General features: G+C 42.1%; 1 protein-coding gene across 11 annotated transcripts; it reads right to left on the minus strand.

The window, feature by feature from the left end:
* Window positions 1-34: 34 nt before the first annotated feature.
* On the minus strand, window positions 35-22,328 carry taf1 (TAF1 RNA polymerase II, TATA box binding protein (TBP)-associated factor). 11 transcript variants are annotated; one of them, XM_034683240.1, is made up of 42 exons: window positions 21,684-22,017; window positions 20,534-20,648; window positions 20,210-20,348; window positions 20,006-20,122; window positions 19,630-19,752; window positions 18,850-19,091; window positions 18,545-18,760; window positions 18,196-18,435; window positions 17,872-18,109; window positions 17,648-17,755; window positions 17,369-17,536; window positions 16,205-16,332; window positions 15,862-15,969; window positions 15,603-15,776; window positions 15,335-15,508; window positions 14,086-14,190; window positions 13,776-13,976; window positions 13,551-13,692; window positions 13,339-13,395; window positions 12,978-13,108; window positions 12,812-12,892; window positions 12,571-12,720; window positions 12,360-12,479; window positions 10,905-11,080; window positions 10,591-10,823; window positions 10,290-10,497; window positions 9,038-9,209; window positions 8,638-8,849; window positions 8,449-8,557; window positions 8,263-8,361; window positions 7,985-8,162; window positions 6,959-7,026; window positions 6,622-6,744; window positions 6,428-6,520; window positions 6,212-6,296; window positions 4,688-4,755; window positions 3,887-4,003; window positions 3,441-3,548; window positions 3,158-3,253; window positions 2,669-2,888; window positions 2,405-2,576; window positions 35-588 (listed from the first exon to the last, which is right to left on the minus strand). In XM_034683240.1, the coding sequence occupies exons 2-42, from the start codon at window positions 20,645-20,647 to the stop codon at window positions 369-371; spliced, it is 6,033 nt and encodes a 2,010-aa protein (XP_034539131.1). In that variant the 5' UTR covers window position 20,648; window positions 21,684-22,017; the 3' UTR covers window positions 35-368. The 11 variants fall into 11 exon arrangements, with proteins under 11 accessions (XP_034539131.1, XP_034539139.1, XP_034539136.1 ...); XM_034683242.1 differs by having other exon boundaries at window positions 369-588; window positions 9,044-9,209; window positions 21,684-22,328; XM_034683241.1 differs by having other exon boundaries at window positions 369-588; window positions 6,622-6,741; window positions 21,684-22,328.
* Between the last annotated feature and the right edge of the window lie 165 nt (window positions 22,329-22,493).

Consider the following 22,493-nt stretch of genomic DNA (forward strand, 5'->3'; position numbering starts at 1 on the left):
TCTTGATCAGAGTAAAGACGCACACACGATGTTCTAATGTTTTCAGCATTCAACACCTTCTGTGTGTTTGTTCCTTCTTTTATTTAGGCGGTGCGGTCGAAAGAACAGAATCGCAGGTTGTGAATGATTTAAAAGAGTAAAAAACATCTTCACACACTTCAACATCAAGAGGCATCGTGGTACACAATATTCACTCCACATGAAAAAGGCAAAATTTACAATGTGCTATACTGCAGGTGCAGCAGTGGAGGAGGACGCTATAAACATTAGCGATCATTTACAAAATAATACAAAACATTCTCTTGACAAAACTCCATATTTTCACTTTGACTATTAACACTGTTTGTTGGTCAGAAAACAGAACACGACTAGTTGTCCGAGTCGATGTCGCTGTCACCTCCGATAGATCTGAACTCTTCGCTCTCCTCGTCTTCACTGAGCTGGACCTGGGAGAGCACGGCGGGGCCTCTCCTCCGTGCTTCGTCTTCTTCATCCTCCTCCTCTTCCTCGCTGATGCCGTAGTCCCCGTTCCCCATGCTGGGCGGCTGCATCTGACTGTGGCTCTCTGTCTCCTCATAGCTGCCGTAACTGAGACGGAAGAAGAAAGGCAAACAGATCACAGATTTGTAAAGCTAGACGCGGTAAAAATTTGGATGATTTTTTTAAGCTGCAGACATTTGGATTATTTCATCTCCTATTCACTTCACTTTATCAAGGTTAATATTGTAGGGCCTTGCCAGTTGAGCCTTGTTTGTAATTGATATCTGCCAACTGTTCATGAGCTATATCCATCGTTTCATATACTCGCTTATTTTACTTTAATTAATTTATTGTTATTTCATTTAAGGTAAATATAGGATTAGGTTTGATGCCTTAGGTGTTATTAATATATTTCAGTACGCACTTTGATGGGTTGATATTTTTACACCGGGTGACGTGTATATAAATGGGCAGGTAAGATAGGAGGGGTGGACACCGGGGAAGGTGAATGTTGTTTTACCAGGATAAGTAAGGGCCATAAAACCGCTTTTCTCATTTATTAAAACACAGAAGACATTTCATTTTTGGCTGGACAATTACAATCTTTGGATCCTGTGTACGATCCACTCTCCCCGTCCCCTGGTGGCTGCTTTAATTTTGAGTTTTATTTTTTGTCAAATAACCACTACAGTATTTATCAATAAGAGTAGCTCCGATCATAACTCTCTAAAAATTAATCTGCACATGATTAGGATTATGTTTAGAATTTTTTGACATCATACCAGTCTGAAAAATATTCGCTCCTATTCTCCTTTAAAGAACTTCAGCGCTTGTTAAGAGATGGACCAGCTGCGTTTCTTTTAGGGATGTACACAATTAATCTATTATTGATTAATTGATTGTTAAGAAATTACTCAAAACACACATTGTTGTTTTCAATTTTCCGTCACGTGGAACAAACATCATGTGGTTTCATATTACACTCAGCTATTAAGGAGGTGTTTTAAGTTTAAAGCATGTTTCGATGTGAATCAGCTGTTAAAGATGTTGAGCACAGCAGAGATGCTCAACTGGCGGCTGGCGGCTGCGGGTCAGGTCTCCGCTTTTTAAAGCGGATCAATACACAACTGCTGCCAACAACGACACGAAGGTTGACAACTTTAAACAGGAAATTTTAACCTTTAGATACAAAGCCAACAGACTGGTGGGAATTGTTAGTGTGCTATGTTTGCAGACCAGCAACATCAGAGCCGTCTGGACATTTCTGCAGCTGTACTGATTATGACCCGGTTGCCCTCCCGGCTGACACCTGACCGAATACACATGTTTATTTTTCTCAATAAGAACGACTAGACAGAAAATTGGAGACTGTGAGCACTGAAGTACTTTTTGTTGTATTATGAGCCTTCACTTTATAATACTATGTCCGTGGAGAATATTTTAATGAGCCTGATCGCTGATAATCAGTGTTAAACATGTACCCTTATTCAATACTGTCAGTTATATGCATTTTGTTGCTGTAGAAAATATAATTTAGGGGGAAAAAACGTATTTGGCATAGTTTTTGACATAAGAATAATAATGTTTTTTTTTATTGATTAATCGATAATTGATCGTTAACATTTTCAAAAATCGATTCCCAGAAAATACTTAAAATGTACATCCCTAGTTTCTATCGGGACAAAGAGGCTCTCTAGTAGAAAATAAATCTGCATGAGTTATGTGTTTCAGAACTCCTGAAACCTGAGACAGCAATATTTAGAAAATTGCTTGTTTCAAAATGGGGCTTCAAAAAATCAGAAACAGCTATTATTGGAGGCAGCGGGATTTTCTCTTATTTTTTGCTCATGAAGTAACTTTATGGAAACCAGAAAAAAATAATCCCCTTGACAGTAACTTATAAGAGTTGCTTGTCTTGCTCTACCTGACATTACTGTCTTCCATGTGAGGCTCATCAGGCACGTCCCCTTCATATGACATCATGCTCTCGTCCTGCTCCATGCCCATACGAGCCGTCTCTTGGGTTCTCCTCGGAGGTGCAGGTCGCACATCAATCTCTCTGTCAGAGTCACTGCCACTCTCTGACAGGTGTATCGCTGCAGGAGACAAATGAGTCAGAACATCTCGCACACACGGAAACACAAACCACTTCTAAAGCTGTTAACTTCAGTATTGTCGTGACACTCACTGGAGAACGGATTGTCGCCCTCCTCTTCGCTGGCGTCATCTTCTCCATCAGACATGAGCAGATCCTGGTACAGCACACTAGCCTGGGCCGGGCGGTTGGGATGTCCGTCCTCATATTCCTCCTCCTCCTCTTCTTCATCCTCATGCAGCCGTCTGCGAGGCGGCAGCAACATCTCCTCATCGTCATCGTCATCCTCGAGATCTCCATCAGCATCCTCAGCCTAAAACGAATGGGACAGATCCTCCAGTTATAGATCAATGACTTAAAATTGAGTTACATACATAGCAAGAATGATGGATTCATCTAAAACCTAAATGTCATGAGAGTGTTTTCAGCTACTTTTGATCTGATACGGATAAAAACTGACGACAGTGTGGACAGAAAATAGCTTCTAAAGTTATCTCTTATATTTGAACTGAATCAGCCAATCATAACACACCAGTAAAGACTGGTATGTATTTAATTTTTTAGTAAATCTGCTTCTCTTACAGGAGCAGGAGTCTTTGGTTTGCCATCATCATCCTCCTCAAAACCTTCAATGTCCACATCTGACTCTTCCTCCCCGGGTCTTCTGCCGTGGCGACCCTGCGGGGCGAAATGATAAAAGTCTGAGTACACTCTTTACACTCAGACAGGAAGCTAACTAGGAACTCTTTCATACAATACGGCCTGTAATGTTCTAGTGTGACTTTTGATGAAGCTGTGTGCTTAGTGGATAGTTTGAGGGAGAGTTGGCATGTCATCGGAGCCTTATTTCTGTCTCTCTCCATACCTGCCCCCCTCTCTTCTCTGGAGCAACCACTAGAGGTCCCTCAGAGAAAAGGCTGCTGGTCTCTCTGGGTAGACTCCCTGAAGCCCCGCTGTCAAACAGATCAGCAGGCTGGACAGCACCACACAGAGCGACACACACACACACACACACACACACACACACACACAGACAGGGAGAGACAGAGCAGGAGTAAAGGGAATAACAAGGGTGGAAAAAGGAAACACTACAGTGAGGAAACTAAGACTGTATAGATGAAAAGTGAAAGTCTGGAAAGGAAAGTTAGCGCAGAAATACAAAGGGCCAGGAGCACTGCAGGAGACTGCTACCTGGAGGAGTTGACTCTACCTGGTGTGACGTGAACAGCTCAGAGTGTGAGTGTCTGATTTAACTAAGTGGAGCAAAATACCCAGGTATTTCACAAAACAGTTCCTGGGCTGGTCTCCTACCTGTGGTGTGTATGGCCCAGGCGTCATCGGGTCTAGACACTCCAGGTCTGCAGCGTCCAGAGCGGCCTCTTTAGCAGTGGAGATGTCTTTTTCCAGCTGGGTCAAGTGCTCATCATACTGAAGAAGAGAACATATGTGACACTTGGGAAACATACAGTATGTTTCTCCTGATTCAAAAATTACATTTTACAAATGTAGCTATTTATGGATTTCAACTTTTTAAACTTAAATGAAGATAAAACTGAGGTCATGGTTTTTGGACCCAGTTGAGCCAGTGATGTCTCTCCTATAGACCTGGGTTCCCTGCAGACTTGGGTAAAACCCATAGTCACAAACCTTGGAATCAAAATGGACAGCGATTTTAAACTTGATCAACAAATAAACTCAGTAGTTAAAACCAGTTTTTATCATCTTAGGCTTTTATCCAAAATTAAATCTGTTGTATCTTTTAATGATTTTGAGCACTTGTTTCATTCTTTTATCTTGACCCCTTTGGACTACTGTAATGCACTTTACAGGGGCATTAACTACTTTTCAAAGAAAAAACCCACTGTGTTTGTTGCAAGTCCACATAAGTGTCAGGTATAAGACAATTTCCTATATTAGGAGGTAGAAAACATTTCCTTGCATTATAAAAGAGCATCTTTTAAAAGCCTTCCACTGTAGCCAGCAGTGTTTTACAGCAGTTAGAATAATAAGCTAAAGCCCAGTTCAACACATCAAACTGTACAAATACTAATGAACATGATCCTCCCCTCTGCTGTGTCATGAACAAACTAAAAAGGCTAAGAATCAACAAACCTCTGACAGAGTCTGCTTGCACACATTGACGATGTCCAGAGCCGTCTTGGTGTAAGGACTTTCGGGACCTGTGGCAGAAAAACAAAAGAATCGTGAGCTTCAAAGATTTTTTTTGTGATAACTAAACAAACACTTTTTTTGCTAAGTAATATATTTTTGGGGGGCTTATTTATACACATTTATTTTATAGAGGAGAGGACAGTGGATATGGTAGGAAACCGGGAGAGATGAGGGAAAGACATGCGAGAGGGGGGCCACAGGCTGGAATCAAAACCCAGGCCACCCGCTACATGGCCGTGCAATTTAACCATTAGTAAGGATGTAAGGATTCACTCAACGCACGATTCGATTTGAATCCCGATTTTTAGGTCACGATACGATTCACTCACGATTCTCTAACGATTTTCAAGAAAACTTGATTGAACTCAAATTTTAGATAACTATTATTTTATTTCAATACTCAGATATGGACAGTTGCAATATATACTTTTTCTCTTATATCTCTTTGTAAACAAAGTAATCCTTTTTCATTTTTAGGGTGTGTTGGAACTCAAATAAAACCACTGCACACTTTTTTTCCGCAACTTAAATGACCGTACAAAAATACCTTGTTGGAAAATTTCAGAGCAATAATAGAGAAAAGGAAAGTGAACAATTCCCAAAGGAAAGTATTAAATATTTAAAAAAATAAGGTATATCTCTTTAAATTAGGGATGTCAATTTCAAGTATTCCTGTGATCGATCTTTGGAAATGTTAACGATCAATTATCGTTTAATCATTAAAAAAAACGTGAACATTTTCCGTATCAGAGATAATGCCAAATGCGTGTTTTCCACCTAAATCAAATTTTCCTTCATGACACAATGTATGTATGTAACTGACGGTATTAAACAGCTACGGATCATATTGAGGTGTTCAAAATGTTAAACGCGCTGAATATCAACTTGATGAACAGCAGGCTTATAAATAATCTCAGTGGACCCATAGAGTGAAGACCCAGACAACAACATGTGGATTTACTGCAACAGGACAACTGAACAGAATCATATTTTGGACTCACAGTGTCCAGTTTTCTGGATACTCGTTCTTATTGAGTAAAATAAGCATTTAAACGTGGCCATGTGTCAGCCGGGAGCGCAACCGAGTCAGAATCAGTCCGGAGGTGGAGAGAAAAGGCGCTCGTGGAGACCTGTCACTCAGCTGCAGCCCCCAGCTGAGCCTCTCCTCTGTGAGCAGTCAGCTGATTCACATCAAAACATGCTTTCAACTTAAAACACCTCCACTCAGCGAGTGACGAGAGAGCAGCGCAAGAGACTTAATGATGTTGAACAAGCAGAGTATGATGCAGATAGTACCTTTTACTGTTCCAAAATTATATCCCGATACAAATTTTATTGAATCGATTTTAATCCACCCTTATTTGTATCTATTTCTTATATATCGTTACATCCCTAACCACTAAATCAATGCCCAGTCAAACCGCTTTTAAGAGGGGGGGTTAAGAGTCATGTTAACACCCTCACCGTTGTACTTGATGCTGTTGGTGTGGACGAGACCAACATCTGAGAGAAACACCTCTCTGTTCTGGTATTTGTGTTTGGAAATGTTCTGTAAATTGATACAAAAACATTAAACAAAATGCATAAGAAGGGACATTTTCTTCAAAGTGCTGACATTAAATATTAAACATTTCTCCTGGATACATTTCTTTTAAAGGTGACTCCCTGTGTGACTCCTACCTTGCGGATGCCCTCCAGATCCATGGGGTTTACTATCACCTTATAATAATCGGGCACAAACTTTTTGTTGACAGGATGGTGAAACGGCCACGACTACAGTAAGAGGAATCAAGAAAGGACAATTATCAACCAAGTTGGAAAGTAACCAAGTCAGTGTTCTCAATTATATTATGATTTAATAAACAGTAACTCACATCAGGGACGACCATCATTTTCTGGGTCACGATGTTGTCAAGGATAAAGGAGAAGGCAACTTGATCGTCGTCATCCAGCAGTGGGTTGATGGCTTTTTCCAGCCTCACTAGCCTGTCCTCCTTCTACACAAAACGCACGCACGCACGCACGCACACGCACACGCACACACACACACACACACACACACACACACACACACACACACACACATACATACATACATACACACGTACACACAGACAGACACAGACACAGACACGCATATATATACAGAATAGTTGAAGGTGGAAATAAAAAAATGGCAGAAAGATGTGACATCAAAACATTTACACCCACCTCTTTGAGTTTATTATCACACAGGTCTAGCATGGACTGTGCAACCTGTGTTATTGGATGTTTTGCCCCTGATAGAACAAAGAGAGAGAGAGACATTTAACACTTTTATATTTCAGTTCACATCAGGAAGCATATTCATATATCTTCACCCTATTAAAGTAATGGCCTAAGTCATTTTTTTACGAAAATGAGTTTTTGGTCTAAATCATCTCTTGATGATTCTGGCCACCTCTGGTAAAATCGCCTTAACCCTTAGTTTTGGATTATTATGCTCTTTATGCCCTATAGGACAATGACCTATGTCAAGAGGGTGACTTCGGCCATTTTATTCTTGTCCTAAGTCAACATTTTTGATTCTTTAGGGTAAAATGTCTGACTTGGGCAATTGAACAAGCTTCCATGATGGCAGCTGCTTCAAGAAGCAACAGAATCTATAGTGCAGAAGAAGCTCTAAACATGATTCTTGAATCAGTTTCTACCGGTGAGTGATAAGGTTTACTATCGACCTGACATTTGTTCAATTTAGGTTAGAGTTATTTACATTTTGAGTTTGCTTTAAGGAATTAAAGGACAGTTAATAGTCAGGTTTCAAAAAGTTGTCAAACTGGATGTTGGAAATAGGTTAAGTTCAATAAAAACACAGCAAAGAAGACCTAGAGAAGCGAGGAAAGGGACTGCCTCCTTACCAATTTGATTTACCTGACATTTGTTTAATTGAACTCAGGGTAATTTCAGTTTTGAGTTTGCACTATGGAATGAAAGGGCAGTTTAACCCAGGTTTAAAGTTGCCTAAGTCACACTGGAATGTTCGAAAATTGTCACTTTATTCTTTAATGTTACATAAATGACACAACGTTCTATGTATGTCAACAGTCATCCACGGTCAAGACCTTTTTGATTGAAATTATTACTAAATATCATATGCTCTGCATTTAGTAAGGTTTTTTTGTGTTTTCCCAAAAACTCAAAAAAATGACGTAGGCCATTATTTTAAAAAGGTGACGATATTTCTATATGAAATCCTACCGTTGTAGGTGGCGCTGTTTTTGACAATAACTTCCACTGCTTCTCTGAACTCCTCCCTGGACGGGTACATTCTCTTTCGCACGTTCTCCCGCAGCGTCTGCAGGTCCATGGGCCGGGTAATGATCTTATAGTAGTCCTTCACAACCTTGGCATTGACCGGTGTGTGGAATGGGTATGTCTGCAAAGATGAGACACATGTCGTAAAGAGCAGTACAGGAGGTAAAAGGGGGAAATAAAATATTTCTGAGTTAAGTGAGTGTGTGCCTGATGAATCTTACGTTGGGGTGGTCCCGCATGTCGTTGATGATGCTCTCTAGCACAGAAGACAAAGTCACCATGGGGTCAGTGCGACGCCTGTGGATGGCTTTGTGTGGTTTCTGGAGAGTCAAAAACATTGTAAGACATCAGCTGAAGAGATCTTCAGTTAAAAATGTGTTAAAGTAAGAAGAAGAAAAGGTGCTTACATTGAGATAGTCACAGTGCACAGCGCTGCCCACACGTCTCTTCTTCTTCGGTGGGAGCTGCTGCTTGGGGAACTTAAGTACTAAAGACTTTCTGCGCACCTCATCAGCACTGCAGAAGAAGTCAAAAAGTTAGAAACCAAAACAGGAAAAGAGGCCACTGACTTTGAGTTAGTCGAAACAAACAGCTACCTCTCAATCAGCTGTTTTCCCAGCACGATCTTGGTGCCCTCCACCTTGATGAGCTCCTCATTGTCATTGTGGATCACCGTCTTCTCAAGCTCCTCCTCCTGCTCCTCTGTCATGGCGACGGGGTTGGATGGCGGGGCATTTGTTTGATAGTACAGCGGGCAGAACTTGTTGGTCCTCATGTGTCCGATGGCTCCACATGCACCGCACTTTAGCTAGCGGAAAGAGGCAAACATTAAGGAACGCGAAAAGAATCTACTCGTACTGTATGATGATAATTCTTGAGGGAAAAGAAAGGATAGCAACTCAAGCAAATTTGTCACAAGTTTGCATTTAGCTGGGTACCAAAGAGAGGGAAAAAGATAAAGAGATAGAGAATATAATTCGGGGTCAGCAAGCTTACTTTTACCTTGAGGTCTGGTCTCTCCTTCAGCTTCTTGGCCCTCTTCTCTGGAGGTCCCTTGATCTTGTCCTTTTCCTGGTTTCTCTTCAGCCTCCTCAGCTGCTCCTGAATACGCCGGCGCTCTTTTCTCATTTCTTCTCTGTGCTGCTCATCGAAGAGGGCAAACTTTCGTCTGAAGGTACAAGAAGACACAAAAAACAAGTGTTTCATTTTTACCAATTATGATGGCAAAAAAAGAGATTAGATGTAACACTGAAGCCTTTGCTATTGCCGGCCCAACTCGCTGGACCTCCAAATATCTTGTTTTCACACCATGTCAAGCATATTTGAGTAAGCGTCATCTAAGCCCTATCAATTATTATTATAATTTTTATGATTAACAAACAAGTCTTTGGCAAATTTGATACATAGAGCAACAAACTAACAACAGCAACATTTGATATAAATTTAAGACAAACTATGAGTGTATGTTGTGTAGGGGTAGGAATCGAAAACCGGATCCGACTCAGAACCGGTTCCAATTGAACAATTCCATCGGAATTGTACACCTCAAATGTTATCGATTCTTCTTAACGATTCATTTCCCAGCACAACGTCACGTCCCGGTACGTTGCATTACGTCACACACTCAGCAACGCAGAACTCCTTCAACCACGAGGAAACATGGAAACATTTTCCTCCAGGCTCCAGGGGCTTCTTCCGGACTCACGTGGCCGAAAATGAGGCACCGAGAGCGGGTAAATTACCTCTGCGATGGCCCGCGGAGGAAAAGTGTTTTCCTCTCCAAATTCAAAGTTTTTTCACCCAGGCTTGAGGGACCATGTCCGGACTCACGCGGCCGAGAATGAGGTCAACTTATTGTTCAGTATGTTCAAGTTGAATATGTTCATGTTTAGTCTCGTGCAGACATAATTTTGGAAAAAAGAACTACTTTTTTCCCCCTCAAAAAAATACTTGGGAATCATTAGGAGAATTGATAAGGAATTGGATTGATAAGCAGAATCGACAATGGCATTGATATTGATAAAATCTTATCAATTTCCACCCCTAATGTTGTGTGCATCTGCATCAAAACTGAAGTTCATGTGTTGTCTTTGTACTATTTTCAATTAAATTTAAGGTTTAAAAATGATTTGCAGGCAATCCACTCCTGTTTTATGGGCGTGTAGATTATCTTTACTAGAGATGGAAATGTTCCAGACGTGTAACACTCAAAGGTCAAAGTTCACACTGTGGTTAGTTGGAGACTCACATGAATTCGTCGTCCTTGGTGGTTCTGATCCTGGTGTAGGCGTCGATGACTGAAGCCTTGCGTACCGTCTCGCAGCGCACATACTCCTTTCCATCCTCGTCTCTGAAGGTGCGATAGATCTTGAGTCTCCGCCCTGTGGCTGAGGAGTTCAGGCTGGTGACGGAGGATGTGTCATCGTCCTTGTGAGAGCTGGTGGATAAGGAGCTGGCTATAAAGAGAAAATAAATAATATTTTAACAGAGGAAAAAAATCATATTTGAAATATTCCACAGCTTAGGCCGATATGTCCTTTCAGACTCACACAAGCCTTTTCGTCGCTCCTTGCGCCCCTTATGGTCACGATCGCTCTCTTCGCCCATCAGCATCCTCTGAAGCTCTTTCCTCTCCTGCTCCTCCCTCTCTCGAGAAAGCTGGGAGCTGGTTTTCTTGTTCTGCAGCATGTTCTCGATGTTCTTTCCCATCTCCTCGAAGTCGCTGTCCTCTGCTGAGCTGCTGTCTGTGTCTGTGGAGAGCACTTCTGTGGACTCCAACACTCTGTGGCAAAAGAAACAGCTCAAGGCCTGCTCGGATAGAAATCTTTGTAAAAACAGATACAACCCTGAGTAAGAGTCTCACTTGTTCTGCAGGTCAAAGATCCTCTGACACTCCTCCTTGTAACGCTCCTGATGTTCAGCAACGGAGAAGCGCGAGCCTCGAGCGAACTTGCTCATCGGTCCCTCACCTGAACGTGCCTGCTCCGTGGACATGGTTCTCACCACGTCAATCACCTCCCATCGAGAGAGCTTCTTTATCTAAAAAATAGGAAAAACAACTTCAGAAAGTGAATCTACAAACATTCTCTTCCTTAAACTGTATTCACGTCTTTCTGTGCATTTGTCTTTATGAAAATATGCCGCAAGACCAATCACCTAGTGCTGTGCGATATGACCTAAAATTCATATTGCTGTATAAATTGAATCCCTTCACGGTAACAGTATGTATTGCAATATAAACTTTAAGTGTAAAAATCATAATGGAAGTTCTGAATGGATTATATAGTCCTTTAGCACAGCTGAATTGATAAAAAAAGTAAGTAAAAAACAACAAAAGGAAACAAAAACAGACATAATGTAATTTTGAGAACATTTATTGTGCAGATCTCAAAACTCAAAATTAAAAATCAGCACTCTATGGTGCAAAATAGTGCAAACAAACAAATAGCATTGCTGATATTTTAAATAAAAACAGTACAACTACTCACAGAGGTCTTTTTCAACTTTCTATTGGAGCTGGCCGTACAGTTTGGGCATTTCTGTTTCATTAAAATACTTGCGGCTCGGCACTACGTATTGCGGATCAGGGGTTTTAATCATGTCTTGAAACCCGCTGTGTTCCACTGTTTGGAAAGGGACTATGTCTTTGCACAAGTGTATCGTAATGGCTTTTGTAGTAGTAGGGCACACTTTTTTCTTCCCTCCTGTGTTCAGAGACTGACTGGGCGTTTGAGTGGAGCGCATCCTCTGGCTCTCCTCATACTCGAGGACATGTTTTGTTTTTAGATGGTAGAACACATTGCTCGTGTTACCTTTGCTTGCAGACACTGTCACTCCACACAACTTTCAAATGTTTACAACGTTTTAAATCCGAACCAAGTCCAAATCACTGACGTAGCACCGCTTTTTTTAACCAGCTCCACCTGCTCTGTGGTCTCTGTGTCTGAAGCCAATTTTACACAGAGAGAGGTACGATGACGTCATCAACAAGTGTTATCTTAATTGGTCAGTAGGGTCCAAATCTCTACCGTAGGCCAAATTTATATAATTTATACTGTCTACCGCATATACCGCGCACCACTACAATCATCCCTGATCTGCAAGAAGAGTTTTTGTCAGAGTGAGCATTAGACTTTCTGAAGCTATCTTCAAATAAAAGATCTTTACGTCATTTGATCACATCTATCTCACTTTCATTGCTTTCTTCGTGGCAGCATGTGGCTAACACATGATGAAAAAGTACTGTTGATAAGAATCAGAAATACTTTATTTATCCCGGAAGTAAAATTCGGTAAGGTATATATAACCATGGTCTCACCTCTTCCTCTGGTACACCAAACTTGCGCAGCAGCTGCTTCGCATTCTTCAGCGAGAGCCTCCTCAAATCAGCATCTGTTCCCGTCACTGTCTTCTTAGCGGGCTGGGGCTCTTTGTCATCCTGTCAAAACACACCAGATTAAAACTTTCACCCTCTTTATTTCAATAAGACAGAACAATGAGTGGCATGCTTTCTCTCAAAATGATCAGACCTTCTGTTGAGTGGGCTTGTTGGGCACTTTGACATAAGAGAAACCCTCTCCACAGCCTGTAGGATCCGCCACACCTGTCACCTCTAACAGGCACTTCCCCTTCATGGCAGAAATGAATGCTCTAGTTGTGTTCCAAGGAGCTGTCCGCACCTACGAGATGGAAGACAAGGACCCGTTAATTTGTTATCTCAATTCAGGAAAAGTTCACCTCATCGTGTTCAATCAATACTTGGATCAATACCTCATCATCAATCTTCATTTGAAAGTCCTCTTCGTTCTCCTCATCTGGAGCAAAGAAGGATTTCTCACCATATCCAGCATCCTGAACGGGTTGTGAAATAAAGTTTAGTGCAGTAACACTCAGCTGTGTTGAAGATATGGGATTCATAAGAGGCAGACTGTGTTACCTTGAGTCTCTGCTCTGCCACCAGCATGCTGTAGTAAGAGCAGCACTGCTCTGGAGACACCATGGCTCTGATCTCCTCCTCTGTGGGCAGTCTGAAGTCAGGCTTCAGCACCCACCAGTTAGAGTCCATCCCTGACATGAGGACAAGACACTGTGAGACATTTCTTTCCTTACCTGTTTGATCACAACTGCAGTATAATAACAAAAATCATGATCCTGTCTTTGTCAGACTTTTCACTGTGGACACACTTACGTTAGACTTCTTGTCACAGAGGAGACACAGAAACCAACAACTCACTGATGTGCATGTGTATTAAATATTTGCTCCTGTGTTTTTCTACTGTCCTTACTCTACATCTTACCTTCAAAGTACAGTCCATAGAGGTTGTATAAAGCTCTGACCCTGCTCAGATTCCTCTCTGTCAATTCAAGGCACACACACTGCTGAGCTCACATCACTCTCTACAACCTCAACACTGCCCTGATGTAACACAGCTGGGTTAGGTTAGTCCAACAACGGATTGTGATCACTGAATGATGGAAGGCACACGGTTAATGAATAAGCATGTTCTACCTGTACGCTTAAAGTCAGCGCAGAGTTTGAGCCGTTTCCTGATGCTGCTCTCCGAGTGTGACGGGAAAGCTTTCTTTATGTCCTCCATGCGGATTCTGCGGGGTCGATCTTTGCTCTTCCAGAACAGGCGGTAAATGAACACCTACAGGAGAAAAGATGTAAGAGCTGAGCATTTTCTAGAACAGCAGGAGCTTTTCTGTGTGATGTCAAGCAACTGAAGTGCACCTGTAGGAAGTCTCTGATGTGAGTATTGGCTCGTTTGGAGTTTGGTCCAGGGACCTCAAACAAAGGGCACTCCTGACCCACTACGATAATGTCCACAATCTCTCTGATGTAGTAGCAATGCCGCGTTCTTATAACCAGGAAGTCCGTCTCTGGCATCTTGTGCAGGTAGATCGGAGCACGGAAGAGGTTGTTTTCAAATGCCTACAAGAAAAAGACGACACGTCACAGTTTGCCTGCATGAACAGACCAGGAGAAGCTGCACGTAGCAGCTGATCTGTATACTGAATGTTTGACTGTGCTAATTACTAACCTGGAGAAGCTGTCCTGGGTGCAGAGAACCAAGGAAAGGGGATGTGTGGCAGTACACAGTCTCTCCGTATTTACAGTCCGGGGCTCCTGGATCCTTTCCAGGTTTCTGAAGAACAAAGTAGAATTACCACAATGTACTTTAACAACTATATCAAACAATTTCATGTCTGCAAATGTTGTGAGATTTAACAGTAAATTCTACAATTTCATTTAGCAGACGCTTTTGTCCAAAGCGACGTACAACACAAGCAAGAATTTAGACTGGAGGGAAAAACCTTAGTGAGTGCAACAAAGTGCTTCAAGTTGATTGGCCACAGGTTCTGCAATCTAGTGCCAGAAGAAGTGCCAGGTTTTTTGTTTTTATTTTTATTTAAAGATAATGATACACAGCTAATCCCAACAAATAATTCAAGTCAACAATATCGTTCAACATTCAACAGCATTCAATATTCAGTGCTAAATATTCAGTAAGAGCTGGGTTTTAGACCTTCTGATTAATTCTACCCCTGAAGACAAAGAGTAGAAGGGTCAGGTTAAGTGCCTATAAGTGTTCCCTGAACCGTTGAGTCTTCAGACATCTCTTAAAAGTAGAAAGGGACTCTGCGGATCGTAAGGAGTTGGGTAATTCATTCCACCAGTTGGGAACCACAGAGAACAGTATAGCTAGAGATTTAGAGCCATGCTGGGCTGGGAGCACCAGGCGTCTTTCACAGGCAGGACGTAGTGGGCGAGGGGGAGTGTAAACCTGGATGAGGGATTCCAGGTAGGCAGGAGCCGTTTTGGTCACTGTTTTGTAGGCCAGAAGAAGAGCTTTGAATTTGATTTGAGCTGCCACTGGAAGCCAGTGAAGAGAGATTAACAGCGGGGGGACATGTGCTGTTTTGGGCAGGTTAAAGACCAGACTATCTGCAGATTATCTGCAGAAGTTTAAATGTACATGCAGGGAGGCCTGCTAGAAGAGAGTTGCAGTAGTCAATGGGTGAAATCACCAGGGCCTGTACCAGAAGCTGTGTGGCCTGGTGCATCAGGTAGTGTCTGATCCTCCTGATGTTGTAGCGGGCATACTGACAAGACCAAGCAATCGAGGCCACATGAACCTTAAAGGTCAGCTAGTCATCAATCATGACAAAATGTAGGACGCAATAGTTGTTTGCTTTTTTTTGAACGACTAAATTAATCCAAAGTTTTAATCTTCAAATTAAAACTGCTGGAAATGCAGAGTCATGTGAGAAATACACAGCCGAACTCACCCTTTTGTAGTAGTTTTTGATTTTTGTAGCCATGCCCACTTGCATCATAAGCGGGGCGAACTCTTCACTGTACTCTGCCAGGATCAGATCTCCGTCTTTGCCTGTCAGGTCCTGTGGGGTTCGCATGAAGAACATGTCTCCTCCTCCTGATGCTTGACGCTCCTGCTCTCTCATCTATGCAGAAAAAGAATAAAAAAAGATGTTCAGTACAAACATACTAAAGGGTTATCTGAGGGAGTAACAGTGCTTGATGTGAGCGGGGCTGCACCTTGGCTTTCTTCTTGATTTGTTTAAGCAGAGGCTGGACGGCATGAGGACCCGGCTGAGCCAAAGCTCCGAAAGAGTACTTCTTCAGAGCAGGGCGATGGAACTGACGCAGCTTCATGGGCCCCATGTGAGTGGGGAAGAAGGGTTGCCTCAGCTCCAGAGCTGGGATGGAGTGCTGTTAAAGACATAGTTTACACAATCAAGTTACACCACCTGACATTTCAACGATCACAGCTCTGCGTCTGCTGCTTTTATCTCACCTGAATGATGTTTCCACCAAAGGTCCCCCTCAGACCCTGCTGTTTGGGATAATAGAACTCATCATTGGAGAGGTTCCAGGGGTCCTTCATCTCAGGCTGGGACATATTCTGAGTTGAGAGAGAAAAATCATTTAAAAATGTTTTTAATGTTTGACCAGAGATGTAGGATAATATTCTAACGAGTCCTCTTACACAGCCTTGATTCTCCTTTTTTTTGGGACTGATTGCACCGCTCTCATTTTCAAATAACCTCAATGTTTCCACTGAAGAGGTACATCTTTCAAATCTGCCATTTTCACATGATCAAACCTGTCCCTCTGCCTGCCCTGATGAGGCTGCGTACCTGCTGTGGCTCCTCTTTTATCACACCAGTCTTCCCCAGCAGGATGCGGCTCTTTTTGATTGCAGTTTCCTTCTTGTTCTCCTTTGATGGAGAATGGGAAGTCATCTCCTCCTTTTCATTAGGCATTTCTACAAAAGACAGAAAATGTACGCAATTTATTGAAGAGATAATACTTCTCCTCTTCTTCTACTGCTGAATGCCATCTACTGTAAGTGCACACACTGCATACATAAGTGCAGTGACAATACTGTGTTTCAGTTCTAAGAGTTGCACTAGTCCCACAAACTAACATCAGCAGTCAGTTGGGATGTTACCAATTTGTAGCAAAATCATGAATTAATTACACTCATGTAAAATGGTAAGATATGTATGCAAATATGATGTTCTGAATGGACTGATTAAACAACAAAGGATCATTCTGTGTATTTTAAAGCTCCTGTGAGGAAGTTTGTGTTGATTTTGGAGCCCCTGTGGACAAAACAGTGCATATGAATCATAGACTATAAATAATGGACGTAGAATCCGTGACGTCACCCATCTGTTCCTGAACGCTGTTTGAAGCCAGTCAACGTCGGCAGTCATATTGGAAATGCGGAACTCAATCAGGCATAGTGTGACGTAAAGAGGCGGAGTTTGAGCCTCCTAGCCAACAGCTATGTGTTCCCGACCGGGAGTCACGTCAGTCATGTCCTTATATGGGCGTAATCTTATTATCTTCTGAACCGTTGTGTTAGAAAAAAATTCACCCCCCCCCCCCCCCCCCCCCCAGTACAGTGTGTGCCAATAGAAAGATTAGCTACTGGTTAGCTAATGGTTCTATTCAACTATTAGCATTTCACCTGCTGTGGGCAGACAGGATACAGGAGAGCCAGACTGAACAAACTGGTGAAGAAGGCCAGCTCAGTCCTGGACTCTGTGGAGTTGGTGGCTGACAGGAGAATTATGGCCAAGCTTTCGTCTCTGATGGATATTTTTTTTTCTATATATATTATTATTGGAATTCTTGTACTGTACACCTTCTTGTTTTCTGCTGTAACTCAGTGAATTTCCCCATTGCGGGATGAATAAAGGAGTATCTTATCTTATCTTATTCGCTTCTGTAGTTCAGGTGTAAGCTAATCATTCCTCACAGGAGCTTTAACAGGAAAGGAATCTTGATGATACCTAGGATGATATTTTCATCATTCGGATCCAGAGTAAGAACAGGTGGCATTAGCATGCGGTCCATGTCCTGGTCATCCCAAATGATGTTATCCTCCCAGCGTCCGTACACCAACTCCTCGCTGTCAATGGGAAAAATGGAGAACCAGGGAGAGTCTTCTTCTTGAAAGGCTGAGCAAGGAAAAACAAATAAAGAGAGCACACACAAAGAAGAGATGTTAGGAATGATCAAATCTCTAGTGAATCTTTCATTTGTATTTTGACCAAGAAAATGAAAAGCACCATGGTTATCATGGCTGCTTTTGTCCCTCTTAGAGCCAGAGATTGAAGAAGCTTTGGGCATAGGTGGAGGTGTAGGTGGCACCAGCTGTGAATTACTTCTTGTCAGACCTGAGAACAGATTATAGTGTTTACATTAGCCCTGCATGGTTGTTGTTTTTGTTTTAAAAAGACTTCGATCAAATAAAGGACCTATTTCGGGAAGAGTTTTTCCCCTGCTTACTTACCTTGCTGTGCGTTGTAAGCATTGGCGTTTCGGGTCATGCTAGAGGGGAGCCATCCTGCCAAGCTAGCTCGCTGAGTCTTGGTTCCCTTGTGTTTTACTTCCTCCCCATTCCAGATGATATCGTCCTCCCATTGCAGTTGAGTGACCATGAGGAAGAGCTCATCTTCAATGCTTTGTCTATCCTTTTCCCCATCTTCATTGTTACCATCACTATTGTCATCTTCCTCCTGCCTCAGGAACTAGTGAAATATAAAACACAACATCAGCATTTCATTCAGCAGCAGAAATGTGTACCTTATGGCCACAGTTGTCCAGATATGCATACCTCATGTGTGGGTTCTGTTATCTCTTTGGGCGCTTCTTCCCTCTGAGGCTCGCCGGTCTCTTCTTTTAGCTTAAACCCATAGTTAAAGTTGCTCCCATCTTCGGAGACGCCAAGCATGTCGTACCAGAGCTGAGCCGGACCATATCTCCATTCTGCAACTTTAGGCCGCGACTCTGCCTCTTTGTCCCCATCACCACAAGTTTGAGAGAACTTTGATTCAACCGGAGCCATCATGGTAATCTGGACACCACAAGAAGAGTGAAAAGTACTTGAAGCATGACATGTAACCAGGCTGATGCTACTTGGCATTATGCAAACCTTCATAGCCCCTTCAAAATGGAAGATTTACCTCGTCATCAGAGAGACACTGCTCTGGGGGTGGAGCGGCTGCGTATTCATAAACCCATCCCGACTTCTTGTCCTGGCTCTGTTCTGTGGACTCTCCTTCTGGGGGAGGGGTCCCAGGCTGAGGGTCTCTGTGCTTCCTCTTCTTCTTTCTGCGAGCACTCCTCCAAACTGAAGGCATGTTCTTTCCAGGACCAAACAGTCGTAAGAACCTGAGCACCTGGTTGTAAATTTGAGACAGAGAGTGTCAGTACACTCCTTTATTTTAAAAATAGTAATGAAGTAAAACCACATGCAGAGGTGCTTTACCCTTCCAGGCCTGAACTCTGGGAATAGTTCTGTGACACCTGGCAGTGCTTTAGCAGCATCTTTTTGCATGATGCCAGCAAGAGGGAGAGTGAGACTATCTGGGGGGCCTCCAGCTCCTGAACCCTGGCAGGGCCGGTCAGTTTCTGACTCAGAGTCCGAGGAGCTGCTGAAGTCAACCTTATCTGCCGTAGAGGATGGAGCGATGATGGAAGGCAGGATGATGCCGTCACCCTCTTCTCCAACTGTGATGAGAGACAATGACAGATTTCAGCAGCGGAGACAATCACGCCTCATCTTTAGTAGTAGATCTGAGACACTGACCTTACATGGTTTGATACTGAATGTAGCATATGATTATCTGTAGTGTCTGTAGGGACCATAGTGTTGATTTGCATGTCTTATTTGTTAATCATGATTATTTCCTTTTTATGGTTTACTTAATTTCCGGTTTTGGGTTCATGGGTGTGGTTTACCTTTGAAGTACCTGTTCAGTTGTGTGGCGGCAGGTATACAAAGAGGGTGAGTGGGGTTGAATATTTTTTGTTGACTGCCACCGTCATCGTCATTATCATCGTTTATTTAGATCTTTTTTGGTATTGATTTTTTTGTTGTTGTGTGTTTTGTTAATAAATAGAAAACTTTCCTTGGACTTTGACTTTGATTTATGGCAAGACGAGTCACAAACACGATCCCACTAAGTCTCTGCGGCACCTTTCGATCTTGGCTGCTTCAGTGTCTGTTACATGTCCTTACAGGGTCTGAGTGTACACATGTTCTTACCACTTGTTGTTTGGGTGGAGGGTTCCTCTTTCTTGGCAGCTGTAGGAAGACTTGGTGGGGGCGGAGGAGGCATGAGCTTAGAATCAATGTCCTCACAGTCAGCATCATAGTCATCCTCATCGTCTATGTTGAAGAAATATGACAGTTTTCAATTAGACACAGTAGAAGTTAAAATATAATCTAATAAAAGTATGAGCCCTTTGCAAGGTTGAATAACTATTGGGGGATTTTTGGAATTGATACTAAAAATAGAAATGGTTTTTTTCAAGATAACATGGGTTTTGTAGACCACATGAAGATAATAAAGGTTTATATTTCAATTGAGTGCAGCAACAGTGAAACATATCATTCTTTCTTGGAGCTCAAAGTTGATCACCTGTATTCCTGCTGGGTTGCAAAGTCCCCATGGCCTGACGGTACTTCTTGGTCTCATCCTCAGCGACCTCACTGATGTCAGAATAATCCACTGCATCTTCTGTGCTTTTCACCCAACCTGGAATCAGAGAAATATTAAAACTTTACAATCTCATTTTATCCCTTGTTCAATTCATGCAAAGGGAATTTTCATATATAATCTGACCTTCTGCATCCACATTCCCACTTCCACCCCCAGACTCTCCGTTTTCTTCGTCGTCCTCATCATCATCATTGGCAGTGATCTCTGTGATGAGCGAGCCCAGACCCAGATTACCCAAACCAGCCAGATGCTTTTTGGACTCCTAGAGTGAAAACAAACAGCAGAAACAGAATTCAAAAATAAGTGGTGAAAATACAAGATAACCAGATTCCGACAGGTATACATAGCACAGTGTATAATTCCCACCACGAATTGAGTTGAAAACATATGCATGATGATGCCTCTCAATTTTACACCTGCTTTAATTAACATGTTAAAAACACCTACATTATCCAGCACACTGTCATCTTCGAGTTGTCCATCTTCATTTATGTTTCCAAAGAGGAAGCCAGTTATGGAGAAAGGGCGATCTTGATCCTCGTCACTGTCTGAGTCTGACATCCTTAGGGGGGGAAAACAAACACAGTTAACAAATTTGGCTCGTTTTCTGGTGATGATTGGTAAAGAAGGCCTGCTCTGTGGTTGGCCTAGAACCAGACTGGACAGTCTGGAGTCAGGGGCTGAGAGGAGGTTGATGGACAAACTGCGAGCCATCCTGAACAACCCTTCTCACCCTCTCCATGATGAGCTGTGGCTGATGGGGAGCTCGTTCAGTCAACGCATCATTCCACCACTGAAGGTTTCAGGCACTCCTTTCTGCCCACTGCCATCAGACTGTTAAAGTGATGGAAGCCACAGACTGCACACTGACCAATGACCCTGCATTGTCTGTCACACTCCCGCATCTCATCTCGTACTGACTCTCTGACTGCTGATGACATTATAATGCATATTACATTATATTATATAATTATCTTGCTATATTATACTATTCTATATTACATTATTATTGTTTACTACAACTTACGGTCACATTACATACCCATATCTATTTATACAATTGCTTAATCTGTCATTACCAACCATAATCACACCATGTCAACCTGTCACTACTGAATCATTTTTAATACTGCCTGTAATAACTGCTATTTAATCCATTTGTAACACTGTATGTATCTAAATTGTATTCTACCTTTATATTTACTTATCTTATTTTACTAATTGGTACTTCTTCTTGATTGTACTTATGTCTGGGTTGCTAGAACAACTGAATTTCCCCCCAGGGATCAATAAAGTAATATCTTATCTTATGATTGACTTGTCAAATGGGATCTCATGGAGTCTTCAAATAATCCTTCATGACTGAAGGGGTCATTTTCTTTCTCACAGTACCCACGTGTTAATTGTGTTTACCTCAGTCATCTAATTATAACAATGTGTGAATACTATCATTTTCTTGACATGCATTTTGACCGGAGGTTTGCTCTGCTGCAATCAACTGCAGCGTTAGCCAGCTGCATTAGCTAGCGTGAGCTAATTTGCTGTATTAAAACAAATCCGAATTATACTGGATGGTATATGTGCAACTTACACTTACCTTAGGGACCCAAGATTCCGATTAAGTCAGCTTGAGTTATTCCCTCTTTCCTCTGGATGCGAAAGACAATGTTGTTCTCTCCTTGCAGAGTAGCTAAGTTAGCTCATGTTTGCTAAACCAAATAACTAGTATTACGTTACTTATGATTACGATAAAACAGTTTCGTCTGGGTCCGTAACAGATAACGAAGTTCAAAAGAAAACATCACAAAAGCTTTTAATTCAGTGATTTCAGTCGTAAGTTTAGCTCAAACTTTGTATTTCATGTTTATGTCTGGCTCCGCGCTGAACTGTGGACAGTATCACCGCCGCCACCTTCAGCTGAGCATCCAGGGACCCGGATGGACTAAATGATGCGTTCAAGTACTCAATCAAAACTCGGAGACTGTAGAGGCGAAGAAAGGACTGCCCTACTTTAGAATTTATGAAAAAAAACAAAAAAAACACAGCTCATCTATTCCTTTCCAAATACATTCTGAATAACTGCAAGTGAAACTAGGCCCTAACTATCCCATACATTTTTAAAGTTTTATTTTTCCTTCAACTGTTTGTTATCACTTCTCTCCATGGTAAAGCAATTTGATACTGCGCAGTTGTTTACCTCGTTAAGCTAATTTCTTATCTGTGCCTGTTGCTATTTTATATGATAGTAATTCCCAAATGCAAGCATCACCTATGTCAGGGGTTCCCAAAGTGTGGGTCGGGACCCCCTGGGGGTCGCAAGACACAAATGCGGGTTCGTGAGATGTCTTCCAGAGTGTTTTTCTTTTTTTAAGTTATCTAAAGACAGTATATTTTACCCATTATAGTA

Source organism: Notolabrus celidotus, chromosome 5 (genome assembly GCF_009762535.1).
Source record: "Notolabrus celidotus isolate fNotCel1 chromosome 5, fNotCel1.pri, whole genome shotgun sequence".
In the NCBI taxonomy this organism is placed as follows: domain Eukaryota; kingdom Metazoa; phylum Chordata; class Actinopteri; order Labriformes; family Labridae; genus Notolabrus; species Notolabrus celidotus.